The sequence below is a fragment of the Oreochromis aureus genome, linkage group 5, assembly GCF_013358895.1.
Source record: "Oreochromis aureus strain Israel breed Guangdong linkage group 5, ZZ_aureus, whole genome shotgun sequence".
NCBI lineage: Eukaryota > Metazoa > Chordata > Actinopteri > Cichliformes > Cichlidae > Oreochromis > Oreochromis aureus.
In genome coordinates this window covers 36995699-37012440 of record NC_052946.1, presented here as the reverse complement: position 1 = coordinate 37012440, position 16742 = coordinate 36995699, and the positions used below count along the sequence as shown (strand labels likewise).

General features: G+C 37.8%; 1 protein-coding gene across 2 annotated transcripts; it reads left to right on the top strand.

Moving 5' to 3' along the window:
* The first annotated feature begins 78 nt into the window (after window positions 1-78).
* Window positions 79-15140, top strand: LOC116310188 (deoxyribonuclease-1-like). 2 transcript variants are annotated; one of them, XM_039611816.1, is made up of 10 exons: window positions 79-309; window positions 5871-5963; window positions 6053-6147; window positions 6244-6330; window positions 6471-6583; window positions 10370-10482; window positions 11233-11387; window positions 12304-12400; window positions 12494-12577; window positions 14561-15140. In XM_039611816.1, exons 2-10 carry the CDS (start codon window positions 5883-5885, stop codon window positions 14669-14671), a joined length of 936 nt encoding a protein of 311 aa, XP_039467750.1. In that variant the 5' UTR covers window positions 79-309; window positions 5871-5882; the 3' UTR covers window positions 14672-15140. The 2 variants fall into 2 exon arrangements, with proteins under 2 accessions (XP_039467750.1, XP_031582784.2); XM_031726924.2 differs by lacking the exon at window positions 79-309 and adding an exon at window positions 4427-4557 and having other exon boundaries at window positions 12494-12578; window positions 14563-15140.
* Window positions 15141-16742: the final 1602 nt, after the last annotated feature.

The following is a 16742-nucleotide window of genomic DNA, read 5'->3' as shown; positions in this document are numbered from 1 at the left end:
CGCTCAATATTTGATATCTTTAAAATGCATTTCTTTGCTCGTTGTTGTGCACTGTTATTGATTTAAAAGAAGAAGAATGGTGTGATCATTATAATCTGGCCAACGTTAAACTGTTCGGTAAATATTTGCAGATGATTTATGGATGGTCAGCCCTACAAATAATTCATACACTTTATATCTGCTGGGCTGTTGGAGTAGACGTTAGTCTGTTATTGTTACTGTTTGACACGGTGACAGTCCAACCAGTTTATCCTGTGGCACACCTGCGCCTGAGACCTCTACCAGGAACCAGGATTTCGTCGGATCCAGGTAACTTCGAAGTTTTCTGCTAATGTGTTTCACTTCTTGCCGCGGTCCATCCCAGTATCTTATGCACACTAGAGATCAACAGGTATGAAGTCACCGCCCACTGTCCTGTCAGTTCTCCGGGGAAAAAAAAAAAACCCCATCACAATTCCTGGAAAAACCCTCAGAGATCTTTGTGCAGACAGAAGGAGCGCCTGAAGACTTTGCGGCTTCCCGAGGGTTAATACGAAATTCTTAGAGGCAACGTTATCATCTGATTAACAATTTTATATTTTTAAATAAGCATGAACACAGCACCCATTTGTACTTTCTGGCCTTACATACAGGGCTGAACTGGTAATCTGTCATTTGCCTGATATGCTGACACACTTGTTTCCCCACGATTCAACACATACTTCCACCAACAGAGCAAGAAAAAGACCGAAAGTGTAATTAGAGAGAATATAGCATTGACTATTAGTAACTAGGTTTAACTATTTTTTCTTTTGTTTTTCAGGGAATAAAACATTTAATTGACATCAGTCCTGTTTCTTTCTGTCTAATCAAGCCAGGTTTTTGAAGTAGAATTTGAATATTATATGACAGTTGTTTTATTCTATTTCAGTTTTTTGCTTGTACTATTCAGCTTTACCACTGCTTTGTGGAATTGTACAAATATTTGCACTTATTTATGTGTGCTGCTTTGACTGATCACAGTGAGCCGCCTGGACCAAAAATGCTGATGATTTTTTTTTTGTCCCAGTGCAGATCTACTAGTAATGATCCTAAATATTACTGGGGGTGTAGCCATCTACTACTGACTCTGTGTGTGTGTGTGTGTGTGTGTGTGTGTGTGTGTGTGTGTGTGTGTGTGTGTGTGTGTTATGCAGGTTTGAATTGCACTGCTATACAGCCAGTAATTTAAAGATTCTTCTCATGTAATTCTTAAGATTCTTGTTATGATGAATACCTCAGTTTTGGAGTTTTTTTAATCATCTTCATATGGGTACTGAAAGGAAACACCCATAACGGTGTGGCACGTGGAAACCAAGTAAACTGGTTTCCAACACAAATGATTGCTTACTTACTCAAGAGAGAATGCTTGCCCTCAGGATTAATGATGGAGGTGAACATTGTCTTCCACTGGAAGATATTATAATGCAAGAAGAAACTAAAAGGAAAAAGCAAGGCTCTAGATGAAGTATCAGACACCGGCTAAGGAGACGAGTAAGAGGGCATCCGCTTCCAATAATCACTCTATCAAATGTGAGCTCTCAACAGTTAAATTAATGAGCCAATATTACACATCAAATACGAACAGGATTATAGTTGCAACAATGTGATCTGCTTCACTGAAATGTGGCTAAACTGTAATCAGACTTTGGAACTGTGTGCATTTAATCTGAGCTGTCAGAGACGAGATATAAACAGGAAAGTCAGCTGGTGGTGGATTGTGTATATTTATTGATAAAAACTTACATAATTTACCGAAACGAGCAGACCAGTACAAAAAATCTTCAGACTTCATCTTTTTTTTTTACCCAGTGAATTTAGACAGCTTACAGTCATGGTGGTGTATGCTTCAGGTCCCTACAGTAAGTTCATATACTGAACACATACAATTCTGTGCAGGCACAATCAACTGATCACCCAGGATTTTTTTTTTTTTTTTTTTTTTTGAGACTTCAATATACTGTTTATACTTTCTGATCTTACAACAATATGCTGACTGTCCAACTCGTTCTACAAGGACTCTTGGCTGATATTATGGCAACATTTAAAACGTTATAATGTGATGTGCAACCCCCATTTGTTAGTCTGGAGCCTCTCCACGGTGTGTTCTTTCATCATTGTTATTTTGTGTTTATGTAAATGACACGTAGCTACATGATACAGTGTACTGAATAATAAGATACAATAGTTATATTGACATTTTTCATATGCATGTTTTTGTAAGAATGTGGGGTAATAACTACCAGTATTTTATTATGACCTTATTTGTGATTTGGTGAAGTTAAGACAATGATCCACTATTTTAGAATATAAAGTAATTCAATTCTATTCAGTTCCATTTTCTGCTTAGGTTGCTGGCCCAGACAAGCATAAGATGGATGGAAAAGTAAACACCTGATGCATAGTTGTGTAGTTTTTGTAAGGGAGTAGTAGGCTACATAAGAACAGCGGCAGTTCCAGAGGTCATGTCTGAACACGAAAAAGGAATTGTCAAGCTAAAACCTGTCAAATGAATCCAGGACCCTGTACACAATTCAACATACCCAGGGTATCTTTTCCTTTATCTGCATCACCCTAACATGCAGGTAGCTTCTGACCAATCACGCTGACTGATGTACCAGCAGTTACTGGATGAGTAAGGATGGAAGAGTAAACTGTAATTATAGAAATAATACAAAGATGTTACACGCATAATACAGAATGAATGCAACACAGCTGCTCCAGTTAAATTAATGAGGTTTCAACAGTTACCCACAGGACTGAATGAAAGCGCTTTGATCTATAAGACCGTAAAAGAGCTACTATATCAGACTATATTTAAAAAACTGTCGCTTGGAGTTCACAGAAAACACAATAAAGTGGCTGCTAACAATTTCCTACTAATCCTTACGGAAAACTACTGGAAAACTTCTGTTCTGAGGTCTGAGGGATCTTCCAGGAATAGTGATGTTTTGTTTTTGTTTTTTTAAAGAACTGACAGGAGAGTGGGCGTTGATTTCACGCCTGTTGATCTCTAGTGTGCACACCTGCCAGTGCAGCTCCACCGGCAGGTCCAACCTAACATCAGTGCTGTGCTGATTGGTCCAACAAACTGGATTCAACAGTGCGCGGGACTCCAGCAGCTGTGCTATAAAACAGGTTGATCTGGTTGGGATTAAGTTACCCTTAACACTTCTATAATGGATGTAAGAAGCCTTTTCAAAAAAAGAACTGAGAGGGCGCAGGTGTGGTGAGAGAAGGCGGAGAAGGAGCTGCCTCCTGTTGCTGCAGATGCCCACTGGCTTAGATACGAACTCTGGTCGGGGAATCAGAGCTTCTAAAGTGTGGTCAGTGATGTCAGCCAGGACGGTCGCTCTCCTTTTCTTTTCTTCTCTCCTGTCATTGGGCACAACCTGTCCAAAATTTCTGCATCCCTCTGAAGACCGTACCATATTAAATAAACATAAATAAACATACAAATAACCTCACACAGTCAATAGGCAAAGGCAAAAAAGTAATAAATAAAATTATATACTAAATCTAAACTAAGGCATAAAAATTGAGCTTCACTCTGCCTCAGGGGTTTACTGGTCCATGTACTTGTCTATTGGTTTGTGACAAAAGTGTTTCTTTTAAATATTAATATAACTGAATTAACACAGTATTTTATTTTATTTTATTTCTTTTAATCTGAAAAATGTTTAGATTCACCAGCTTGCTGCAGAAATCGCCCTCATGTGAAATGGGATGGCAGCATTTGATTAACTTCAGCAGGCTTAAACATGGTATCAGACTAAGTTGACAGTTTATTTGTATATTTTAAAACAACGTCTGGAGCATTACTGCTGATTTTTTTTTCTGTGTAAAACAAACAGTGGTGGATGGAGCAGCTACAAATTTTGCTTTTCTTCACGTTGGAGTCTGTTGATTAGGGGCTCTGATGAAGGACTCCCTGTAACTTGTTCCCCAGTAATGGTTTAAAGAATGATCACAAGTACAGCTGTGCTGTATTCTGTCTCGTTTTGCATAGAGCATTAAATGTTAATGGACTCGTCACTGCCCCCAAATGCAGAAGAGCAGTAAGCACCGACGGGAAGTTGATTAAGAAAAAATGCAATTGTAACCAATTTAGCTATAAGTTCAAAAACATTTTGAAAATAGAGAGTAAGCCCCTCAGGAGAACATTGTAACAGAAATACAAGAAACTTCTAACACAGGTTAGGCAAAGAACAATACCAAAGAACTAGAAATCACCAAAATCTAACTGAAACAAAAAATTTCAATAATCAAAAACATAAGCACTCGGTCACCAGACTCAGGACCATGACTATAAACCCCTCAGCTGTATGCAAACACAGGAAACACCGCTGCTGATAAAAGACAGACGGGCGTGGTGTGGTTTCCATATGCTGTATGTATGTGTGTGCGTGTGTGTGTGTGTGTGTGGTTGAGAACTTCCTGCTGCTTAGACAGTTTGTCTCTGCAGAAGTCAGCGTCAGTCTGTTTGCTGTCAGATTAGCCGCTTCTTTCATTTTTCATTCTGCTGTTTTAGCCACACTCGTGAGTATTATTTTTAAATTTTTAGTGTTACTACTTTTATAAAGTGAATACGTATCTGCATTAGTTAGAATTACTCGCTTTTAAAATCAGTAACGTGTTTTTGCTTTCATTATAAGGGGAGTCAAAATGAAACCTGAGTACTGCTGTTTGTGCTGCTGTAATGCTTGAAAACTCACAGTATCAGCGACAAAGAGCTGAAGATGTTACATCCTGCTAGTTAATTAATGTGCATTCAGGGAATCGCTCAGTTAAAAAGTTTTTATTCAAGTGAAATAAAAGGCAGTAAATAACTTTTAAGTATTTGATCTTACTCATAAGATATCTATTATTTGAAAGTAGTATAAGCTGCAATTCTGAAAGTGTTTAGAGTAGTTCAGAATACTACATATGCATTATTGATACTAAACTATTTCTGTCATTCAAAACCATTAAAATGTTCCACGCTAAATAAGCAATAATTTTACTTTTGCTACATTGAGCTAACTCAAGCCGGGCCTTTCAGTGTGAGGTTTGAACGTTCTCCATTTGCCTATGAGTGTGTGACTTGTAGTTAAAAGCACTTTGAGAGATCAGTAACACTAGTAAGGTGAAAAAAGCAATACATCAAAGTAACGACATTATCGTTGCTCCCATGAGCTAATAAATAATTTACAGAAAGCCCAACTAGAATCCATTTATTCTGAGCAGGACCCAACCACACGAGAGCTCCTCACACTGCTTTGAATGCCCAGACTAGTTTGGAATAAGCGATTTTATGTTTTAGTTAATGCTGTAGTTTGAAAATGGTAGTTCAGATGAAGTTTTTTAGATATAGCAGTGAGAATACAGTTTAACAGTCATCACATATTATATAATAATAATAGGCTTTCATGTTTTAGTTACATTGGACACGATACTGTGTGATAGTAGAATTTCTTTTTCAAAAACAAGTGTAAAACCTAAAAACATTTTTATCCCTGCTCTCTGAATTTACTTACTTTTAAAAATGTTACTGTAATGAGAAACCGCATTAGAGGAACTGGAGTCCCTGGAACTTCTCCATTTTCAGTTCCAGATGTTGCTCCCGTGCTGTTAGGTGGAGGCCTTCACCTGGGAAGTTGTAGCTTGAAAGTTATCAGTGACATATTTTAGTATATACATGATGCAAAATAACCAACCACAGTTTTTTCAGTGTTTAAGCTTTAGTTTCTCTTTCTTCTTTTTTCTGCTGCACTTCTCCATTTTCTTCCTCTCTTTTGATTCAGCAGAAGTTTGAACAATTCATCACACACTGTGTATTGATCGTCTAAAACAGAGTTGATTTTCTCTTTCAGAATCAAGTCAGAATGAAGATAGCAGCCTTTAATGGCAAGAACCTGGGACAGAAGAAAGTCCAGAACAAGTCTGTCATCAAACACCTCACCAAGGTGATAATCATTTTACCTGTACAACAGAAAGCTTTAAATACAAAACCAATGACAAAATGTGTAACACTTAAATGATGTGTTTCCTCCAGATCATATCTCGGTACAGTGTGATTGTCCTGCTGGAGGTGGTGGATAAGAGCGGCAAAGCCATGGAAACGTTACTTCAAGAACTCAACAAAACTGAGTGAGTTCCCTGCAGTGATAGTGTGTGAATTTAACATTTTATTTATAATATTTTATGTAGAAAACTGCATGTTTAAGTTGCTTCGGTTTTCCTCAGCACTAACAGAAAACGCCCCTACAAAAAAACTGCCAGCAAACAACTGGGACGAGACACCTACAAGGAGCAGTACGTCTGTTTCTACAGGTGTGTGAGTCTAAGTTCACTCTAATACAACATATCAGTGGTTTGTGAATCAGACTTTAATTTGTGTGAATGTGTGTGCACAAAATGTGAGATTCATGCCCAGACACGTTGATGTCTGACTATACGTGTTTATCTCTCAGACCAGATGAAGTGACGCTGAAGGATTCACACCAGTATGAAGATAATCAGGCTGGAGATGAAGATGCCTTTGCCAGAGAGCCCTTTGTCCTGCGCTTCCAATGTCCAAATACAGGTTTGTGCTTTTTACTGTGTTTGAGTAACGCGTTAAGTTACAAAACAAAACAAGTGAAGTGCCCTAAGATCTGTGTATTGGCTCAGCAAAGGGAAAAGATTCACAGCTCACAGTCATTTCTAATTTTCTTAGTGTACATGCTGTGATCAGCTGACCTGCTGCTCTTTGTGGATTTACACAACCGCATTCAATAAGATGTACACAGTTTGACAAGCTATAATGGCTGATGTCTATCCCCTGTACTGACACGACACTGTTTATTATCTTTACACTAGACAGAATACAGTTGGTATAAAGTCAGAATTCAGTGAATGGATCTAAACATCATCAGTTTAAATTACACCTAAATCTGACCACAAGCACTACAGTCACTGTGCACCAGTCCAACACAGAGCCTTTGCTGTGAATCCACCACATTAACACAACCTAACCTTCTTATCCTGGACAAAGCTACTGTTACGACCCGGCCTCGGGGCAATGTGCCCTCTAAGCTGCGCGCGTGCGCAATCGTTGCGCACAAAAAAATCTAACCTTACCTAAAATCTAAATAAATACGTTAAAAATTCATGTTGTTTCGCAGTGTGAGTCAGTAAGTGACCGGTGACTGGCTGCTCCAGCCAATGATGCGATTCACATTCGTAAATACGCAGCTAATCAACATCGTTGACAGGACAGCGTCCTTATGTGCTGACAGCGACGGGGCTGATGTGCAGTGAAGCCATGTTAGAGACAACGTGTACAACCATCGGAGATGTGAGCAGGACAGACAGAACGGCTGACGGAAAAAGTGTGGACTTTATACCAGTTTTTAAATTGTGTTGATCGGCCACGTAAAACCAGAGTTATGATAGAAAATATATGCAATGTTTGTTTTTTCCTGAATACTATCGTTGTTTATATTTACTGCGGGAAGAAACGGTAAAAACGGCGTTTTATAAGGAAAACGCTCGAAAGGACTCTCCGCCTGTGAGCAAAAACAAAACCAACAAAACCCCCCCCACCCTTTCCTATTGGTGGAAAAATGTACCATGTTGACCAATCAAAAAATGATATGGCAACATGGCATTTATTGTTTAGGAAGGCGGGTATTTTTTTTATTTAAAAGGGAGAGTGCAGTTTAACATAGTCCAAGTACAAAACATGAAACTGATGTAACGCACAAAAGTTTATAGCTATTGCTAATTTTCACCAATTGTCCCTTAGTTTTAGGAGTGACAGCGGTGTTTTGAGATGTGAGAGATCTGCGACGTTTTGTGTTTGGAGTCTAAAGTTAGTGTGTTGTCTTGTGTAGTTAGTGTGTAGTTAGTGTGTAGTGTAGTCAATAGTTTTGTTGTGTGTGTCAGAACAATGAGGCGGCTGCTGAATGTTACAGGTGTTACAGCAGTGATACATCTCCTGTTGTCAGGCCTGCAGGTATCAGGCTGTTGTTCTCCTTTATCTCATAGTGGACAGAAATTATTTTTTGGAGTGGCACAAATAATTTGTGTGGCATCAGATTTGATGCAGAACAGCTGATTGTTCTGTAAATAGTTTGAAATGTTTATTTAAAAAAATGCCTTGGCTGCATTTTTAGATAAATAGCTGCAAAAAACTTTGTTGTTTGCAAAACTCAGTTACGTTTTTGAAGAATTAACTATACAATTAATCTATTATTATGTACTGTATTTTGCAGACAGAGAGTTACAGACTCTCTCCCAGACCACAGATTCATGCTCATAATACAAGTCAGAGCTTTATGAAAAAAGAAAGAAAGTTGTGTTTTCAAAATTGGACTTCAAGTTATTTTTACTTCCAATAGTGTTAACATACTGCACAGGTCATGAACAAGGTTTTTGAAATTTTTCATTGTAAGTGGGCTAAAGCAGTTAAGTAAAAGTAGTCTAACATAAATGTAAATGCTGTAATTTGATTCTTTTAATAAACCATGTGACTTGGATGGATGAGATGCTGGCATAACCACAGTGCACATGTCTAATGTTGCTCACAGTGGTCCAAGGAACCGCTCAGGGAGTTTGTGTGTTTGCTCAGACACACGAACAATTAGAGGGAACATTGCCGAGGGGTAACCCGGACCCAACATGCAGGGGCAACTCCCCACTCCAACCACTCCCAAGAAAGGCCAGCAATAAAGCAATTAAAGGTGCTAAGCAGCAGTTTATTTTCTTCAGATGAGAGCAGTGCTCAAAATAACAAACAAAAAGGTTTCTAGTTTTCCCTACTGTTCCCCATCAGAAAATAAAAGCAAGCAACATGAGAAACTCCGACTGAACTGCTGCGGTGCTCAATATATACAGCGAATAAGAATTTACAAGGAACATTTACGACAACTATTTTTTTATTCTGTAATACCGCAACCACGACTTACGGACACTTGCACTCCTTCCGGCCCACTTTAACCCCTGAGAATAAAAGCTATAGATGAACCAAAGGTAATGAGTCCCTTTTGAAAATGTAAAGTAGAAAGTACAGATAATTGTTTGAACATGTAGGGAGTAAAAGTAAAAAGTTGTCATAAAAATAAATCCTCACGTAAAGTAGAGATACCTAAAAAAATTCTACTTAAGTACAATAACAAATTATTAGGACTGTTCTTTCCCACCATCTGGAGACTGGGCTTTGATTTACAGGTGTCCCGTATCTGCCGGATTTCACCTTCACCTACTCGAGTAACTGAACTGCTCACATTGACTGTGTTTGTGTTGTTGGTATGTTTTGGAACATTTGTGGAGTACTGTTTGTCCAGAAAGTCTGCGCCCCAGTTTTGATGTCTGAATCCTGGCATTTTATCAGTGTCTTACTTCACACTAATCAGAGTTGTGCACTTAACAAATTTCCCACCTGTGGGACTAATAAAGGTCATCTTTAAACAGGGGCATAGGGAGGGGAGATGAAGAAGCAGCTACTAAGCTTCAGTTAGAAACAGTCCAACCTCGTCCACATTTTCTTTACATAAATACAGAGTCAGTAGCACAGTTTCCACACTAAGTTATTATACTTTATATAAATTTCACAAAAACATTATTTTAGGTAGTGCATAACATGAACTGTAAGCTGGAACAAACGCATCATTTTAACTTGTCTATTTGAGCTGACACTTTTACTGACTTCTTACAGTAAAGAAATTATGTTTTGAGCGCTCATAGTAAATCTCTCTCTGTGCCGAAATGGAAACCATGATAGGATGACTATCTGTGAAACAAAAGCAAGAGCTACTGAACACAGTAAGAGTTTGTCTGAAAAATAAAATGCTAAAAAAAATGTCCAAAATTCACCTCTTTCTCTCACAATTAGCAATAACAATGAAGTAACACTTAACAATAACATGTGTTGCTAAGTTCATTGGCCTTTGTGTATGGCAGTTACATTAAACAGGAGAAACAGTAAAGGGAGACCAATAAAGACCCACGACACAGTTTTCACCTTCACTCATCTGTCCTGTGATAAGAAACAAAAGTGTGGTTCCCCCTACTGGAGCCCTACGACATCACTAGTGGGTCAGTGCCCAATAAACACAGGTTATACCCTGTATTAGCCTTTTCTGCCCTTTAGATTCTTACTGCATATTTTTCACACTAACAACCTTGGCAAAGTAGTCAAACAGTCAACAGTCAGGATAACACTGATATTATGTTTTGGAATTCAATGAATAGAATAACATAATTACATCACTCTGATATTAATTAAATTTGTCTCTGTACAGAGGGAGCCTGTTACCTGAGCCTGACAGTGATGCCTGATAGTGTAGCACTCCACCTTCTCATCTAAATATAAAAAAATGTATTTCAGTTGTTGAAGATCTGGTCCTGATCCCAGTCCACACAAAGCCAGAGGACTCTCTGAAGGAGCTGGATGAGCTGCATGATGTAGTTGAAGACATCAGGAAGAAATGGAAAACTGATGTAAGTTTTATGTTTTGATTTAAAAATTCAGACCAATGCAGTTTCATTTAGAGCCAATTCAACACAACAGTTGTTTCAAGGGGCGTTACAGCAAATAAAAAAATGCATGATGACCCACTCCACCCTGCCTTTCCTCCAGCCTGCCTGTGTCACAGTTCGTTTCTGTAATAAAGAGAGGGTTTAGCTTATTTCAAATAGCTGAAATACTACAATACTACAATATCTTTCTAAAACTAAACAATTACTTTTATTTCCTAAACCTAACCAAGCAGCTAATAAACAACGAACTGTGAACTAAGCTCCAAAACAGGACACAGATCAAACTCCCTTCATTCAGAATCTTAATAAATAACTTTATCTGACCTTTGTTTTAAAGAAGATCCTGAATCTCACCCCTTGTTAATGCATACAGTGAATCAGATTATAATTTATTTTTAACTACTTGATTTTGTCATCCATGTAGACAGAATGATAACGGATGTCTTTAAATGAGTTTTGCTCATCAAAAAAAGAAAAGAAAACTTTAAAAACATAAGTGCATAAATCTTTGTGTCCTACAGCGAAGTGACGCTCAATAAACGACAGCTCTGCACAGGATCACATGAAAATAAATATATCCCACCACATAAATCTCTGTGCTGTTATTTAAAGAATACCTTAATACCATTAGACATTAGAGTGCCACATACTGGCTGTAACAAACATCTGTCATTGTACTGAGTTCTGCTCTCTTTTGACATTTTTCTGCAGAACATCATGATTTTGGGGGACTTTAATGCTGATGGACGATATCTCTCCAAGAAGAAGAAGGAAAAGATCCGCATCTGCTCTCCTTCCTACAACTGGCTCATTGATGACGATGTCGACACCACGGCTAGCAACAAAAATGATAACACCTACGACAGGTGACACACATATAGCACTTTCTATGCCTGAGTTTACAGATCTTTATATCATCTCTATATAATGCCAAGACCTTTTGGGATATTTCTAATTTCTATTTCTTGGCTTCTGGTGTTTTGGAAAATTGTGCATAATGACCAAAAGGAAATAAGAGTTAGTTGTTATCTGTTTGTTAGGGTTTGTCTGTTTTAAAAACGTGCACATGAGGCTGGATGACTCACGAATTCTGATTAAATCTACCTGTGTGTACATTAAATTTGTGTGAAAAAAGTGCAGGAATTTAGGAAATAAATCAGTATAGCTGTGGTGGAGGTATGTAGTCTCAGACTCTTAATATTTTAAAGTAAAGCTGTGTTTTTATAGAGGTAATTTTACTCTATTCTGTATCCCAAAGTTATTCACACAAGTGAGTTTTAGTAAATGAGACTTATGTGGTCTGATTTTTTTTTGTAAGAGAGGAGCCAACAACACTAAGGCAAGAAACAGGAGAAAGAAATAACCCTTCATAATTTGTTCACCATGATCAGAGGTAGTTCTAAATTTATTCACAGAGTACGAACAAATTCATTTAGAGGAATATAGACGAGTCACTGATTTATGTATGAAACCTTTGTGTGTATGGTTTATATACAGATTTGTAAATCAGGCTGATTGGTAGCAGTCTGATTGTAGGTCTTTATGTGTGCTGAACCACAAAAAATCCTCTGCAAAGTGGATAAATTGTTCTTTTTTATTTTTAAAGAAGGATTTTTTTCTCAGAGTGCCTGTCACATAAGAAATAATATTGGCATCAGTGAATTTCAATTTGAGACAGAAAATGGAGAGATAAAACTATTGGGGCTTCGAGCTATACAGTACACAGACAGAAATGAAGTTCTTAACTGTTTAAAAGAAATGCTTCTCCTCTTCGTCAAACAGAATTGTTGTGTATGGAAAGACCATGCTGAACGCCATCGTCCCCAACTCGGCCAAGTCCTTCAACTTCCAGCAGGAGTTTGACCTGACCGATGAGGAGGTGAGTTTTTTTCTAAGCTCAAAGATAGAAATTATTTGACAGGTTTTTAGCATTTTAAAGGACACCATGAGTGTTGTCATTCAACTTTTTCAGGCCCTGGGCATCAGTGACCATTACCCTGTGGAGGTGGAGCTGAAGACCAAAGATGCGTCTGGGGAAGGACAATCTAAGAAAAAAGGTCATTATTTTTTCATCTCTGACTCTTACTGTATTTATACGTGACAGCAGGAATGGGGATCGATAAGAGTTTAGTGATTCCGACGCCATTATCAATATCGTTGGGTTCTCATTGTCTCTGCTTTAAGGGTCACCACCATCTGTAAATGAATATATTTCTGCAAATTAATTACATGCTGTGTGGTCAAAGGTTTGTGCATGCTGGAGGGATTTCCTCTCTATGACCTCAATGCTATGATCAGCATTGAGGTCATAACTCAAAAGAGTAATGTATTACACATATTACACAGAACACTCTTATTAAAAGTAATGCAGTACATTACTCCCATTACTCCCAGGAGAAAGTAATTATACTACACATTACATTACTTTTGAGATTCTCTATAAAATTACCTTAAACAAAATGTCTCATAAATACCATATAACAGGATAAACCTGAGGCTACAATCCCACGAAGCAGCATAAATCCCTATCCTAATGAGGACACACATACAGTGCTAGTATTTGGTATTTAGGTATGAACACAAAGCCTGCAACACAAGGCAAAGATGAAAACCAGACCAAAGACAATCGCCACGTGAGTCTACTGTAGAAACATGAACCAGGAGAAGTGGAAGCTACATCCTGACTTCTCATCACTGCTTTTATTACCTGTGGCAGATCAGGGACTGGCTATTGGGCTGGGATCGGCATTCAGTCAGCTTTAACATCACTCTATTGAACACTTTTTATGATTTTCAAACTCACCCCAACCAGTTGTGGCAGATGGCCCCGCCCCTCCCTGAGCCGGGTTCTGCCGGAGGTTTTTCCTGTTGAAAGGGAGTTTTTCCTTCCCACTGTCGCCAAAGTGCTTGCTCATAGGGGGTCATATGATTGTTGGGGTTTTCTCTATATGTACCCTACAGGGTCTACCTTACAATATAAGAAATCTAAGAAAAAGTGCCTTGAAGCGACTGTTGTTGTGATTTGACCCTGTATAAATCAAACTGAATTAAGGAAATATATTTCTAAAGGTACTATTGACATAAAATTCTCACCAGATGTCAGTAACAGCCCATCCAATGCACACATTCAATGAAATCAAAGTATACATGTCCATAATTTATGTCTAATAATGACACAGGGAAAATGTTTTCAACATGCTCACTGAATTTTATTTCATACTTTGAACAAAACCCTTTGTTGGTGATGACGGCATCAAGATGCCTACTGCACAGAGAAACTAGTCGCATGCATTGCTCAGGTGTGATTTTTCCCCATTCTTTCATACACCTAGTCTTCAAATCCTGAACTGGAACCTTCAGCGGTTTAGAAATTCTTCGGTAACCAGTGTTATCAGTATGTTTTGCAACAACAAGGCTGCAAAGGTTTTGAGTGTGCTCATTGGCTTCATCCTTCATGAGATGTTTCCTGTGTGACACCTTAGTAATGAAACATGGTTCTATGGGCCATCAGTTGAGACTAAACCAGCTGATTTTAATTTGCACTAAATGGCTTTTTTTCATTCCTGTCCCGTTGGGCACTGTGGTAATCAGAATTATTGTCTGAAGGCCAATAAAAATGCCAAACAGATTGTATTTTCCCAAGTGGATCATTGTGGCTTTGCCATACTGATCCACTTGATTGATCTTTATTATTTTTTTATTTTTTTACTTTTCAGTTATTACAATTGGAACAGACAGGGCTAGGGGATAGAAAAGGGAAAGACGTGGACAAGTTCAAGAAAAGGAGAAAAAACAGCAGGGAAGAAGGACAGTAAGAAAAGACACTAAAAGGGTCTTTTTGCCCGTTCCTTTGTTCATGTGTTCAATACCTTTTCGTTTGTCATTTCTCATTATTACACATAACTTTAATGGGTTGTTACTGACATCCGGTGAGAATTTCATGACAACAGCACCTTTACAAATATATTTACTTAAAAAATTGTTGACATGTGCAATACTTGTTTTACCCACTGTATTTCCTCTTTCTAATATTAACAACAGGACAACAGGAGCAAAAAAGAAAGCAAGGACAAGCATCCAACACGCCAACCAAGAGAGGACGTCGGGCTGTTTAGTGTTAAACTTTAACGATCTTGCTATTAATTTTTAAAATTTGTGTTACTCCAGTTAGTTTATAAACTCAGTTTTTCTTCAGATTTAACAGAAAACCACATCAGGTGGTTCAACGTGATTTAAAAAAAACCCTCTGTTTGTCTTCTTTACTGAATTTACTGTGGAAAAGACAAATGAGTGTAAAGTTATTAGTACTACATGGAAATTAGGTTAGACTATGTAAGAAATAATTGTTGTTTTATTATGTGTTTTCTGGACAGCTTCAGTGGTAAACATGAACTTGTTTTGGTTTCTCTTGGTTACTCTATAGATAGCATTCATTGTCTGGGGCTATTTTGCTATTTAAAGTGTGTAGGTATGTATAAATATTTTACTTCTGAGGACTAAAGGCATTAGCAGGAAATAAGATTTATAAAAAATTTTAATATTGGAAATGACCATAAATTTGTATAATCATGGACTGTTTTTTTCATATCTGATGCAATTAAATGACTTTTTACATTAAATTTTTTTTGCTGTTTTCATTTTTTACAATAACCATGTGGGCAGGCTGGGGTACTTGAGAAAACAAATGTATGAGTGCCACTTATGACTGCTCCTTTATTTGTAAATCGACTGTACTTGAATAATGGAGTTTCTACTGAAGTTTAAGAATAACCATGTATTTCGTGAGGGATTATTCTGAGGGGTCGCCATAGCAGGTAGATCAGCCTGTTCGATTTGGCTCCATTTTAGTGTCTGCTTTTCCAAATAAATGAAAAACTGATTTTTTTAAACTTTTAAGGCCTTAACTGTATTTACAGAAATGCGCTTTCATATGATGAGATATTTTGTGAAATTAGAATACACCTATCCATATCACAACATTTTATATGAGTACCACATATTGCTGTGGCCAAACAGAAGCTATAGAAGAAATCAAGTGTCATGAGTCACTTTGTTGCCATTGTTGCTGTACAGTCTTCCATTGAAAATATGACAGGAAGGAAACAGTGTAATGTCACAGTGTTTGCCAAAATGATTCCTGAGGACGTTGTTGAGGAAGGTAGTTGTGTGAAGCCTTGATTTTTACACATGAAAAAATTTGGCCTCACATGCAAACATTGTTTGCCATCCTCTTTATTCTCTTTGTAGCTCAGTGTTTGTATGTTGGCTGTATTTTGTTTTAATGTCTCGAGGAACCTTTTAATTAATTAAAGTTTTTGTATTTAGTAGAACTAGAAACATTTGTATTCTGAATATTAACTTCTGATTTTGCATTTTAAATCAGTAGTTTAATTTTATTAACTCTATTTTAATGATTTGGCTTGGTCCTTCATCCAAAGCATAAAGCTTTCTTAATATTATTCACTCACTGAAAATATGTTTAATAAAACAAACCTGATTCACAAGTTGCTTCATGTTATGAGTAGCACTTGGCCAGGGTGGGACAAAAGAACTCCCTTTTAACAGGAAGACACCAGTACCTGGCATGTGCTGCATAATATGTACACCTTGCTGAACACACACTCTTTGAATAAAACAATAGTAAAAAGGCAACATAATGACATAATGAACAGGCGGGGTCTTTGGAGGATATGATTTGAGGATGTTCAGCCTGCATGCACATTATATCTTCTCCACTCAGATGCACTGTTAATCCATTAGTGCTGCACTGCGATTAATTTGTGGCACACCTGCGCCTGAGGCCTTTACTAGAAAGCAGGATTTTGTTTCATCCTGGTAATTTCGAGGTTTTGTTTTCTACAAAGGTGACTCACTTCTTACCTGGGTGACTATGGCGACAATTAGAGATCAACAGGTATGAAATCACTGCCCACTCTCCTGTCAGTTCTCCGAAAAATAGTGTTGCCATTCCTGGAAGATCTGTCAGAGGTTTTTGTGCAGACATGAGCGCCTATGTCCTACTAGTAGCACAGTTTTAGTGTCCCTTCATTGGCTTCCCATTAAGTTTTGAATCCATTTTAAAATTATTTTATTTGTTTTTAAGTCTCTTAATGGTCTTGCTCCTTCTTATTTTTCTGAGCTGTCGTCACATGCTCTTAGATCAGCTAACCAGGGAATGTCCCAAAGACATTTTAGGAATCCTGAGGAGACAGAGCCTTTGC

Excerpts from the sequence above, each read along its gene's own strand:
- LOC116310188 (XM_039611816.1), top strand. The coding sequence starts at position 5,883 with ATGAAGATAGCAGCCTTTAATGGCAAGAACCTGGGACAGAAGAAAGTC. Across the intron at positions 6,148-6,243 it reads CAAGAACTCAACAAAACTGA|CACTAACAGAAAACGCCCCT; the intron begins GTGAGTTCCCTG and ends GGTTTTCCTCAG. Across the intron at positions 10,483-11,232 it reads GGAAGAAATGGAAAACTGAT|AACATCATGATTTTGGGGGA; the intron begins GTAAGTTTTATG and ends ATTTTTCTGCAG.